This window comes from Rhinatrema bivittatum, chromosome 2, assembly GCF_901001135.1.
Source record: "Rhinatrema bivittatum chromosome 2, aRhiBiv1.1, whole genome shotgun sequence".
NCBI lineage: Eukaryota > Metazoa > Chordata > Amphibia > Gymnophiona > Rhinatrematidae > Rhinatrema > Rhinatrema bivittatum.
In genome coordinates, this window is record NC_042616.1 from 414,176,096 (window position 1) to 414,189,963 (window position 13,868).

A 13,868-nucleotide genomic window follows, 5' to 3' on the forward strand; every position below is an offset into this window, starting at 1 on the left:
AGGACACCCTCTGTAGTGGACAATGAGGTGTTTTGTGAGGGTCCTGGGCTCAGTTTGGCCCTGCAGGTCTGCTTGCCCTAGCCCACGAGCCAAGAGATCTTTCTCCCGCATTTTAGGTGAATTACCCCAGTTTCCCCGAAGCTGAGAAGGTGATCCCAGATGGATAGGGGGGGGGGGGAGTTACATATTGGTTGAAATGCATAATTTCCTCAGTACTGTTGGTTTCTGAAAAAGGGAAACACACAGGTCCTGATGTATAGGGTGTCCCAAGCTGCAGTCATGCTGCTAATTTTGACATCAGAAATTGCAGATATAGGTCATTCTGATGGTCTAGTGGCAGCACAGCAATGCCAAGGAGGAGATACAAGTTCAACTTTCAGACTCTAAGGCCAGCAGAGGTTAGAAGAAGCAATGTGTATGCAGTACTCACAGTCCCTGTAAGGGAAGGAGTCCTGGCTAGCATACAGTAGCCGGGAGGGCACTTCTGCATGGGTGTGTGCAAATGGGTTGCATCTTTCCACCTCACCATCTGTCTGACCACACACCAGAGAGGCTTTTAACAGCATAAACTTTATGGATTTTAGGGGACAGTCGTCATCACCAACCTATCCTCAGCCTTAAAGGACGAATCCTATTGGGAGAAGCCGCACCAGTTTTATCCCGAGCACTTCTTGGATGCAGAGGGGAAGTTTGCGAAAAGAGAGGCCTTCTTACCCTTTTCTGCAGGTAACAGTCAAGTAGCCACTCTGTGTTGCACCGAATAGATGCAGAGAGATGTACAACAGCAAAAGAACCTGGGCAAACAGCCAGCACTCACCAGTGCTTTTGAAAGGCGTTGGGGGATTTCTCCCTTCTAGCCTGCATGCCTATGGTATGTTTTTAATGAAATTCTAATAAATTTGGATTTCCTAGCATGTAGTCAGATGGACTCAGGACCAGTGGGTTATGCTCCCCTGCCAGCAGATGGAGATGGAGCAAGCTGATGTCACAGTGTATACACTCCTACAGTGACACCAGCCTGCCAGTATTCTCCGATTCCAGCAGATGGTGGACGTGCATCTCCCTATGAGGATTGCTTCAGAATTTAGAAGGAGAATTTAATATAGAAACAGAAAAGCCTCGCTCTCCTGCAGTGATACCAAATGGTCCCTCCCCCAGTTGAGAATTCCTGAGGTGATTTCTGTGGTCCCTCAGATGTGTGCCTTGGTCTGGTAGCTGGGTTTCCTGGCATGGACATATCTGATTGTACAGCTTAAAGGCAGCAGGTACAGGAGGCCGAGCGCGGCAGTGACAGCACATGCCCTCTTCCCCCGCAGCCAGAGACCGTCTCTGTACTCAGCCAGTAAGAGCTGAGCTCAGGTAAGTTTAAAAAAAAAAAAAAAAAAAAAAAAAAAAGGTTTGTAAGACAGAGACAATATAGAAGAGTTTACAGGACTTCGTCCGGTCTCCATGCTAGGTACATCGTTCCGACGACGTTCATTCCTGCTCTTGTGGGGGTTAGGGGAACTGGGCAGCCTGGCAGGTTGAGCGGCCATGGTAAGCTAGGCCCCGCAGTTAGGCTTTTTTTATGTGAGCCGTGTGATAGGTTGTGGCGGCGTTTTCACATGCTTCTGTGCGTGCCGTATTGCCCTCTACAGGATGTTGGTGTGTGCAGTGCACCTTTTGCGCGGACACATTTCTAAGTGCTGGTAGAGTGCCCAGGCTTTGATGCACAGTTTGTGCGTGTGATTTTTGCAGCACTTACTTTTGTGGTGCCTAGTTTATGTGCACATAAATTTTATGCGCTTGATATTTTTTCAGCAGGAGCCGACTGGATGCACATTCTCCATCGCCTGTATACGGATGGCACCAGTAAGCTAGAAATCTAAGCGCCTTTCTCTTCTGTGTTGCCTGTCATATTTGGGCATCTCAGCCTGACATGTTCTCTAACCTGTGGCAGTGCTGTTTAGAGGCTCTGGGAGAGTTGGCTTCCTCTAATTTCGCTAAGCCTGGATCCTCCCAGCCTGATGATGGTCTAATTAAGCATCTGTCTGGAGGTATGCTGGATCTTGGAACTTTCTTGACTGGTTTCTCCGCAGGGGATGGCAGTTCAGTAGGTCCCATTCCAGTTCCTTCCGAGTTTGACCTGGATCCAGCTGCTTTTTCTTGGGTCCTCAGCTTCACTCACTCCTGTCAGGTTGGACCCTCAGCCGGTGGCCCCTCCCTCATCCAGTCCTATGTTTAGGCACCGGAGCACGCGTCAGTTCACTGCGGGTAATTCTGACAGGAACCTGATCGACACTGAGGCAGATCCTAATTCCCTGGAAGATGGGAAAATTCCTCCGGGATTGGAACCATATTGGAACATGTTGCGGTTCTTTCATAGAGATGAACTGCCAGCCCTGGTTTCTCAGACCTTGAAGATGCTGGGTGTTCCTGGTGCAGATTCCATGTCTGAACCGAAGAATCCCATTTTGGTTTCCTTGTGTAAAGCCTCTTGTTTTTTCCCTGTTATAGACGCCATTCAAGAATTGATTGATCTTGAATGGGGAACCCCAGAGGCAAGTTTCAAAGGGGGTCTGACATTGGAAGGCCTGTACTCCCTGGATCCAGTGGTGAGGGATCATATACATTTTCACAAAGTGGATGTGTTGGTCTGTGCTGTCTCTAGCGGATGTCTATCACTCACAGAAGGAGGAGCGGCCCTGAAGGATGTGCCTGATAGGCGGATTTAGGCTATCCTTAAGCAAGCCTTTGAAGCAGTAGTGATGACTTTATAGATAGCTTCTTGTTGTGATAAATGATCTGGAAAGGAATAAGACGAGTGAGGTTATCAAATTTGCGGATGATACAAAATTATTCAGAGTAGTTAAATCACAATCACAAGGACCTTGCAAGACTGGAAGATTGGGCATCGAAATGGCAGATTAAATTTAATGTGGACAAGTGCAAGGTATTGCATATAGGGAAAAATAACTTTTGCTGTAGTTACACGGTTAGGTTCCATATTAGGGGCTACCATCCAGGAAAAAGATCTAGGCATCATAGTGGATAATACTTTAAAATCGTCGGATCAGTGTGCTGCGGCAGTCAAAAAAGCAAACAGAATGTTAGGAATTATTAGGATGGGAATGGTTAATAAAACGGAAAATGTCATAATGCCTCTATATCGCTCCATGGTGAAACCGCACCTTGAATACTGTGTACAATTCTGGTCGCCACATCTCAAAAAAGATATAGTTGCGATGAAGAAGGTACAGAAAAGGGCAACCAAAATGATAAAGAGGATGGAACAGCTCCCCTATGAGGAAAGGCTGAAGAGGTAAGGGCTGTTCAGCTTGGAGAAGAAACGGTTGAGGGGGGATATGATAGAGGTCTTTAAGATCATGAGAGGTCTTGAACAAGTAGATGTGACTCGGTTATTTACACTTTCGAATAATAGAAGGACTAGGGGGCATTCCATGAAGTTAGCAAGTAGCACATTTAAGACTAATCGGAGAAAATTCTTTTTCACTCAATGCACAATAAAGCTCTGGAATTTGTTGCCAGAGGATGTGGTTAGTGCAGTTAGTGTAGCTGGGTTCAAAAAAGGTTTGGAGAAGTTCTTGGAGGATAATTAATAGCCACTGCTATTAATTGCATCAGTAGCATGGGATCTTCTTGGTGTTTGGTTACTTGCCAGGTTCTTGTGGCCTGGTTTGGCCTCTGTTGGAAACAGGATCCTGGGCTTGATGGACCCTTGGTCTGACCCAGCATGGCAATTTCTTATGTTTTTATGTTCTTAGTGGTACGATCTTGTATGCTTCTCTTTCAGGAAGTTGATGCTTCTGGAGTGAATTTCAAAGCGTTTATGGACCCCACTGCCACCTTTTTAGCTGATGCGGGCTGTGATTTGGTCCGTACCTCGGTCAGAGGAGTGGTTTCGGGGTAGCGGCCAGGTGTCAACTATGGTTGTGACATGAGTCAGCTGACGCCACCTCCAAGGCTAATCTTTCAAAAATGCCCTTTAACGGCTCGCTCTGTTTGGAAGCAAGTTGGAGAAATTGGCCAGTTAGTGGAGCGAATCTCCAGTCCCTCGATTGCCAGAGGTTAAGAAGTACATTGCAGCACCCCTCTGGTATGAGGGGTCGTCTCCAGGGCTCTAAGCGTTTTTGTCCCTACAGAGAGTCAGCCTTTTAGAGGACTCAGCCTTTCGGTAGGTCTCAATCCTTTCATCCCAGACTGCCAAAGAAAGGAATGGGCTCAGGGGGTGGATCCTCCCGAGCTTCCCAAAGAAGGTTTGTCGACCCAACTTCGGGAACAAGAGATAGGGGGGCGCCTCTCTCTCTTTTTTTTTTTTATCAGAGGTGGGTCGAAATCACATCGGATCAGAGGATCCTGGCGGTGATACAAGAAGGAGATGCGCTGGAATTTCACAGTATTCCTCAGGACGTGTTTATGGTGTTTCCTTGCCACTCCCCGCAGAAGAAGCAGGCAGTGGAATCTAAGCTTCTAAGGCTTCTCGAGTTCAGGGCGGTGGTTCCAGTGCCTATGGCTCAAGAAATTGTTGCGTCGGCCAGCTGTGGAGCTCGCGACCAGCCTTCCTTACCTGCTGCGCCGCCATGGTGGGGACGGGCCCCGGCTCTCCGGTGGAGGGGAAGAGGGTGCCTCTGGTGTGGTTCGCCTCTTCACAGCCCAGCATGCCACAGCCCACAGCCCAGCATGCCACTGCCGTGCCTCGGGGCATGGCAGTGGCATGCTTCTCCTCCTGTGGTTCTCTAGTGGTAGTAGCAGTGGTCTTGAGAAGAGATGGGTTACTGGTACACCTGTATTTAGATAAATGGCTGATTTGAGCCATGTGTCAGGAAGAGAGCCGCCTGGTGACTCAAAAGGTGATCTCCTTGTTGCAGGAACTCAGTTGGGTGGTGAACCTGGCCAAGAACAGTCTTCAGCCATCTCAGTCATTGGAATATCTGAGTGTTTGATTCGACATGAGGCAGGACAAGGTCTTCCTGCCAGAAGTTCAGATTCATAAATTGATGTCACAAGAGCATCAGTTGGTGAGCACTATATGCCCGACAGTGTGGTCCTATCTACAGGTGCTCGGTATGATGGCAGCAACCCTGGAAGTAGTGCCATGGGCGAGGGTGCATATGCGTCCTCTTCAGCGCTCACTGCTGTCTCGTTGGAACCCGCAGTCTCAGGAATATTCATTTCGGCTCCACTTGCCTATGGAAATCTGCTTTCGCCTCCAGTGGTGGTTGCAGGTGGTTCATCTGAGAAAGGTGTTTCTCTGATATTCACAATAGATGCGAGTCTCCAGGGTTGGCGAGTTCACTGTCAGGAGCTGACAACCCAAGGGCATTGAAATGCCGAAGAGTGTCTCTGGAATATCAACAGCCTTGGAAGGCTGGGCAGTTCGGTTGGCATGCATGCAGTTCAGCCATAGTCTGCAGGGTCAAGCAATCCGAGTGATGTTGGACAACACAACGATGGTAGCCTACATCAGTCAACAGGGAGGAGTCCTAAAAGAGCAAGTGTTGCAGGAAATAGACCAACTTATGTAATGGGTGGAAGGATATCTACAGATGATTTTGGCCTCTCACATTGCAGGAAAAGACCACATGAGAGCAGACTTTCTCAGCAGGGATAGTCTGGACCCAGGAGAATAGGTATTGTCAGACGAAGTGTTTCAGCTGACAGTGGATTGCTGGGGCCTTCCGTTTTTAGACCTGCTGGCAACTTCTCACGATGTGAAGGTTCCTCAATTCTTCAGTCGCAGGAGAGATCCATGGTTCCTGGGCATAGATGATCTTGTACCGGTCTGGCCGGAAGACACGTTGCTTTATGCCATTCCTCCATGGCCTATGTTGAGCAGGATGGTTCACAGGATCGAAGGCCACAAGGGGATGGTACACCTGGTGGCACTGGATTGGCCCCGACAACCATGGTATGCAGATCTTCGAAGACTACTGGTGGAGACCCCCCATTCATCTTCCGCTGAACAAGAATCTGTTGCAGCAGGGACCTATCCTTCATCAAGATCCGACTCTGTTTTGTCTTACAGTTTGGCCCTTGAGAGGCTCGCTTGTTGAAGTGGGGGTATTCTTCTGTGGTGATTGCTACCTTGCTCCATGATTGGAAGTTCTCCACTTCCTTGGCCTATGTGCGGTTTTGGAGAGTGTTTGAGGCCTGGTGTGAGGATTGGGGTGTTCTTCCTCATTCAGTCAAGTTCCCGCTCATTCTGGAAGCTTTGCAGTTGTTGCAACTGTCACTGCCCGACTGCTTCACTCCGCCTACGTTTCTTTTTCTACGATGACTCCTGCTCCTTGTGGACGTCTGGCTGCCGCGGCGTCTGCCCGCCGTCCTCTCCGGCGTCCCCGGACCAGCTTGGGCGCTGCCTCCTGCCATGCTCCTCAGGTACCTTAGGGTGTGCGCATGCCGCGCAGCCCTCATTCTTATTTCCTCTATGGCGCGAACCTCAGGGGCGTCCCCCTGTGATGACGTCACGCTGCCTGGATATTTAAGCCTATTGTTTATTGCTAGCCGTTGAGTTAGCAAGGGATTTTCTACGGATGGGATTCGCTCTCCATACCCAGCTACTCTGCCTCCAACTTCTATTGGACTCTTTTCTGCTAATGGGGTACTCGCTCCTCGGGGGCCTCTCTGCTTCTTTCAGGTCGCTCTCAGGAACCGGTATTCGTTCCTCGAGGGCCTACGTTCCCTGACTCGCTGCCTGTGTTCATCTCCTCTTCTACTTGGAAGAATTCGCTACAGACACCATCTGTGAGTACTACTATCATCTACTCCTCAGAGCTGTTTCCCTGGAACCAGGTACTCGCTCCTCGAGGGCCTGCCTCCGTTCCAGCGCCAGTGCCATCTCCTACGTGGAACTGCTGCGTGAGTACTTGCCAACGAGTCTCTGCTCCCAGGGATCTGGTACTCGCTCCTCGAGGGCCAGCTCTCCCTATCTCAGGGCTTCTCCATACTGGGGACTCTGTGAATGTTTTATTGTACTCATTCTCTCAGTTCTTTTCACTACAGCACTGCTACCGGAGGAACCGCTGTTCCAGCGCCCTGAGGAATACTAGCCCAGCTGGGCTCCATCTTCTACTCACTACTGCAACCTCTGGTGGCTTCACAAACTGTCTAATATAATCTGTGTTTGTGTGTCCAGAGCTGAGCCTGACCTGTGGCCCCTCACGGGACCTTCCCCCGTGGGCGTGGTCAGCTGCCACAGTGTCCAAGGGTCCACCCAAACCTTACAAAACATAACAGCAGTATGGATTGGCCCCTAATTCCTTGAAGGTACAGGTTGCGGCTTTTGCCTGTTTCCGGGGCCCGGTGAATGGTGATTCCTTATCGTTTCATCCTGGTATGGCACATTTTTTGAAGGGAGTGAAGCATCCTTGGCCTCCCTTGAGGTTACCGGTCCCTTTGTGGAGTCTTAATTTGGTGTTGGACTTCTTGGCAGGCTCTACGTTCCGACCGCTGCTTAGCCTTTCATTGTGGTTATTGACTTTGAAGTCCGTGTTCCTGATGGCTGTCTGTTCTGAGTATTGTTTCTAAGCTGCAGGCCTTGTCTTGCCAGGAGCTGTTCCTTCGGGTGTCTCCAGGGGCGTTACAGCTGCATACTGTTCCATCCTCCTTGCCCAAAGTAGTGTTTGAATTTCATTTGAATCAGTCCATTTTCTTGCCGACCCTTGGATGTCAGGAGATTTGTCGTGTGGTATCTGGAGGTTTTTGAACCTTTCTGAAAGATAGATCGCCTGTTTGTCCTTCATGGTGGAAGGAAGCAGGGCAAACCAGCTTCATGGGCTACTATAGCTCGCTGGATTAAGGAGGTAGTCACGGCCGCATACGTGGATGCTGGAAAACCATTGCCTACTCAGGTTAAGGCTCTTTCCACTAGGGCACAGGCAGTGTCATGTGCAGAGGTTAGATTGTTGTCTCCCGTCGACATTTACTGAACTGCGATGTGGTCCTCCTTACGTACGATTTCCAGGTTTTACCGTCTGGATGTGCAGACCCAGCAGGACACAGCCTTTCCATGTGCAGTGTTGACTGGACCGTGGGCAGCCTCCCGCCCTTCTCGGGAGTAGCTTTGGTACATCCCACTGGTCCTGAATCCATCTGTCTGCACACTGGGATATGGAGAAATTACTACTTACCTGATAATTTTATTTCCCTTAGTGCAGACAGATGGACTCAGCTTCCTGCCCTCGGCTGCCGAATAATTGTGTCAGTGGTCCTTCTGTGAGGCTATGTGTTCCAGAAGATTACTGGTAAGTGTTATTCCACTCCCTGGATTGGGGTGCATATGTTTCTTGCTTAAGATCAGTGTTTCTTGCTGGTTAAATACAGTAATGGTTGACTGTTTTTAATCATATTTTTTACTAGTCTGTCCACAGTTGCTTTTGAAGAGAATACTAGCAGGTTGATGTCACTGCAGGAGCACATATACTGTGACATCAGCTTGCTCCATCATCATCTGCTGGCAGGGGGAGCATAACCCATTGGTCCTGAGTCCATTTGTCTAAACAGAAAAACGAAATTATCAGGTAGGTAGTAATTTCTCCATTTTCTAACTGATTGTATATGCAAGCTCGTTTGCTGTTTTTGATGTTTTGAGTCTTGCAGCCCCTCTATTCCTTTTGAGTGGGTGCTTGCTGTTTATAACGTATATGTAGAGAGGGTTTAGGCCACTGAGTACAAATAGGTGAATAATACATGAAAAAGGATTTTTAAAAGTCAAAAGAGTTTTCTGGAAATTGCTGGGAAATTAGTAACAGATTTAAATATTTTGTTCTGTTTTTCAAAGTAAGTTTTTGGAAATTAATGTATTTAACAACATAAGTAGTAAAGAGTTCTAGTAATCTTTTGGTCCCAAAGATAAAATGAATCCTTTGCAGGTCAACCTAAGAATGATTCAAGGATGATGCTGTACATGAGTTTGTATGTACAGCTAAGCTCCTTTCTTCAGTTGTGACCTTCAGTGGATCAAATAACTGATGGAAAGGTCCAGTATGCTCTCCTCCACTCTTTATGCACTTCCCCCAAATAAAATTTATTTTCTTGCTATAATAAGAATGCAACAGTTGGCTATGCTATGAGAAAATGTAAATATTCCAAGTGAAAATCTAGACAGTTAATATGTAATCTCTTTGACAGGCCGCCGCGTGTGCTTGGGGGAGCAGTTGGCCAGGATGGAGCTTTTCATCTTCTTCACTACCCTTATGCAACGTTTCACCTTCCTCATCCCAGAGAGCCAGCCCACACCGCGCCTAGAGCCCCGCTTTGCAGTCACATCGAGTCCACGCCCCTATCAGATCTGCGCCCAAGTGAGATAGCCCTCCTCTGAAGAGCAGCTTCCCAACCATGCTGGAACCGTGAACATAGGAAATGCTGTGCTGGGTCAGACCCAGGTCGACTGAGCCCCAGCATCCTATCTCCAACAGTAGTCAGTCCAGGTTGCAAGCACCCGGCAAACCCCCATAAAGTAGATCTATTTGTTATTACTCATTCCCAGAGAGAGCAATAGCTTTCCTTAATCTGTCTGGCTAATTATTGTTTATGGACTTTTTACCCAGGAACTTGTCCAAACCTCTTTTAAACCCTGGTATGCTAGTCACCTTGGTCAAATCCTCTGTTTGATAGTGCACTGAGTGAAAAAGTTCTTCCAATTGGTAACTGGCAACCGCAGGCTGGGTGGGGAAATTTCCCCTAAATTGGGCAGTGGGGATGATTCACTATGTGGGAATCCTTTTGCTGAGGAATTTAACATTATTGCAAGATCTAAATGTCAAGCGATTACTTACTAGTACTAAAAATATCTTGACAGTCTGGACACCGCTGAATATTACATTATTGGGTAGAGTTTATTTACTTAAAATGATGGTATTGCTAAAATGGCTTTATGTGTTGGGGATGCTTCCCCTTTTTTTGGATGGTCCATCTATTCTTTTGTTCTGAAGGGAAGTACGCAGCTACCTATGGAGAAGGAAAAAATCTCGTGTTTCCTTTACCCCACTCATGAAACCTTGGGGGAAAGGGGGAATGGGGACTGCTTAATTTGAAAGTTTATAATTTAGCAGCAAATTTACATCATGTCGGTGACTGGCTCCAAGGGACAAGCTATTATACATCCCTGCACTTTGAGTTCGATTTGTTTACTCCTCTCTCCTTATCGTTTGTTCTCCTCGTACTCAACAGTTCTTTACCTACTCATCTGAAAAATCATTGCTCGCTGGTTCCTTTACAAAGGACCTGGAGATGGTTAACCCTTAGACTACATCTGAATTTTAGAGTTTCTCCTTTTTTTGCCTTTAGTGGGTAACAGTAACTTTGTACTGGGTGGGCAAATAGGGATATTTCTTAATAGAGCATTTATTTCACAAAGGTAAGCCTTTATGGCACAGATTTCTGATACAGATGTTTGTATTAAGTGTGCATCTGCAGTGGGAAATCTTGGACATTCTTTTTGGTCCTGTCCGATAATCCAGATCTTCTGGAAGGAAGTGTACTCCTATGAGAAAAGGATTACAGCTCTCTCATTGGTTTTTGATGCTGCCTCAGCATTGTTTGGAGACGTTCGTTCTTCGACTTGCTGCTCCACTTCAGTGATCATAGATATGAAAGGTTCTTCTCTTGGCTAAAGTCACCCTCATATTTTTGGAGACAGACAAAATCTCCTTCTATTATCTTCTGGAGAAACAAGATACATCAGCTATTATTCATGGAACACTTATCCTGTAGATCAGCACCTCCCAGACAGAAAAAGATTATTTTAAACATTTGGCTTCCATATATATAAAGTCTTCCACACAACACCCGTAGGCAGATATTAAATGATTTTTGATTGGTGATCAGATTCAATGTTGGGCTTTTGAATTGTCTACTGGGGATTGGAGACGTCTAATCAGTTTGTTTTCCTCAATGTCAACATGCACAGCTGACAGGGGCTCATAAATGGAGGGAGAGATGGGGCAGGTGGGCTAGGGGGAGGGAGAATTATGTGATCAAAAATCTGTGGAGCTAACATATGAGTGTGTAATTTACATTGCAGGAATCATACAACAGTTGGTGCCTTACATTGTGTTTTTGCAAAATGTAATTTTTGTTGAAACTTAATAAAACAGACGTTAAACATAAATCTGCTGGTTGTTAAGGTTCATGGAGTGTCCCATTATTTTAGTATTATTTTGAAAAGGTAATAATTGTTCTTTATTTACTCATTCCACACCACTAACAGTTTTATAAACTTATATCATGTCCCCTCTCAGCTTTCTCTTTTCCAAGCTGAAGAGCCCTAAGCTGTGCAGCCTCTCATACATATGGGAGCCATTCCATTCTCTTTTATCATTTTTGTCACCTTCCTCTACACTTTTTGTAGTTACACTGGGTCTAACTGCACCTAAGCTGGTAACAGCAGCATGGCCTCAGATTCATTGCAAACTCAAATAGGCTGATGCAATATCAGCACGGGGAAAACATGAGTGCCTGCTTTCCCAATGCACGCTGATCGACCTCTCCAGGGTGCCCGATTTAATGTTTAAATCTGCTGCCACAGTAAAAAGGAGACACGAGGAGAAATTGTGCGCCCCTAGTGCCTGCTCGGCAGCAAGCAGCCCAGGAGAGGGATCGGCTGTCAGCCGGTTAGGAAAACGGATGCTCAATTTTATGAAAAGTGGGTTTTATGGGAGGGGGGAGGGGGGTGTTACAAGGGTCTATAGACCCTTGTGCCCTAGGCAGACCAATGTAACGTCACCACCCCCCCCCCAAAAACCCACCCTGAGTTGAAAGTGCCCCTCTTATGGTGGGAGATAGTGTCAGATTCTCTTGCTCCCTCCCTCCCCCAATATGAGTCACTTGTGTGAGTACTCGCATAAATCTGCACACATATGCGCGGCAGGGATATTTTAAATGATACGCGTGTACTTGCACGCACGATATAAAATTAAGCGTATCTTTGCTTGCATGCCCAATATGTGTGTTTATGATTGCATTCACGCTCCTTTTAAACTTTACCTGTAAATGATTTAGGAGTTGTTTTGTAAGTCTCACTTATTCACAAAACTCTCTGCAGATTTGAATTTCTTGCAGCTAGAAAAAGGGAGCATTGCTTTAAAGACAGGACAGTCGCGGACCTTATAATATGATTACAGATCTATAAGATCAGATTTTATTACCAAACTTCCCTTGAATTTATTAGCACTTATGTTGGCAAAAATGGAGAATATGAGGATGTTGCATGATTTGACAAGGGTTTATCATTGGTCAGTTGCCATGGCTTACTCTAACTCCACTCCTAAAACTCACCTGGCACTAACTTTTTTCAGGTATTCTCTGTTGCCTTGCTCAGATACCTTTTCAATATACCGGGTATATTCCCAGAAAATTTAATGGGAGGAAGAGGATGGTTTCATACCTTTATCTATAGGCAACCCCCTCGGTGCCTTGTTGTTTAATCATTAACTCACCCTCCAATCTCCATTTCTTTTATTACAACTATACTGTTTAAAAACTTCAAGAACTAGACAACAGGGAAACCCCTATTTTCTTTAAACTTTTTTTTATATATTTTTAACTTTTGTTCATGTGTTTCTCCGTGTGCAACACTCTTCTTATTAATTCATTAAACCGTCAGAAATAGGACCGCTTTACTTAGCTTTGAAATGTTCATCTGTTGACAAAGTCCTGCTTCGAAAGCTCCCGCTTCAAACCATCCCGACTTGGCACAAGTTTTGACACCGAATGTCTTCATCAGGGTTTGTCAATCTCCTTTTTACTCTTTTTTTCTTTTTTCATAAAATCCAAAGCAATATTCTTCCTTTGCCACCTCAGCTTCCTAGGTGCTCAAAAAGCCTCCATGTAACGCTGCTTCTGGCGGCGTTCAAACCTCTCCTACTTCCTGTTTCCTTTTTTAAAGAGCACTGTGGATACCAGCTTAACCTATCACAGGGTTTTTAAATGAGAGACAACCAATCCAATTGATCATTCAGCCCTGCCGGTTGTTCAGAACGTAATTTAAATATCCATGCTTGCTCCCGGTAATTGAGTAATGACAGGTACCCCTGTTTTCCTCAATGCTGTCAATCACAGTCCATCGCAGTTGGTCATACGAGTGGCTCTTCTCTATACAATGAAGTACAATTGGAGCTGTTACCGTGGAGGTATTTAAATGGGACCGATGTTCTGCTATTCGAATTTTGATAGCTCTGCTCATGCGGCCAACATATACTTTTGGGCACGGACATATGATCACATATATCATTGATTTTGGTGTTATAATCAGTTATTGACTTTCTGTACACTTTGTATCCAGTAACTGGATTGATCCATACATCCCCTTCAATTGTAGTATCACAAACCGTGCACTTTCCACATTTATTGTGATAACCCACACTGTCAGTTTTCTTACTCTTCTGTTGGGCATGCACTACTTGGTCCCTAATATTCCCCCCTCTCTTGGTTGTTATTAAGGGTTCTTCTTCCAAAATTTTATGAAGAGCTACTATATGCCAATGTTTCCTAATAGACGCCTTGATGGCTGCAGTGGACGTACTCTGTGGCAAAGTACATACCAATCGATTCTGCTCTCTGGTGGGTTTGTATTGTAACAGAGATTTTCTGTCACTGTATCTGGCTCTTTTATAAGCCTTCCACACCACACTCTTCGGATATCCTCTCTCGAGAAATCTTTGACTTAAGATGTCAGCTTGTGCTTTAAATTCTGGTAATGTGGCACAAATGCAGCGTATCTGGAAAAACTGGGAAATGGGAAGCCCCTGCTTGAACCCCACAGGGTGATAATTCTCATAACAGAGCAGATTGTTTCTATCCGTAGGTTTTCTATTAACCGTCGTGTGTAAATTGTTGTCTATGATTTTAATCATTACATCCAAATACAC

At 46.0% G+C, this 13,868-nt stretch overlaps 1 protein-coding gene across 1 annotated transcript in view; it reads left to right on the forward strand.

Annotated features, from left to right (window-relative positions):
- The window catches only part of LOC115084824 (cytochrome P450 2D15-like), an 83,710-nt gene extending 72,606 nt beyond the window's left edge, over positions 1 to 11,104 (forward strand). The window contains 2 exon segments of the mRNA XM_029590149.1: positions 585 to 726; positions 9,130 to 11,104. Coding sequence (XP_029446009.1) covers positions 585 to 726; positions 9,130 to 9,308 — 321 coding nt within the window. The 3' untranslated portion in view covers positions 9,309 to 11,104.
- The last annotated feature ends 2,764 nt before the right edge of the window (positions 11,105 to 13,868 follow it).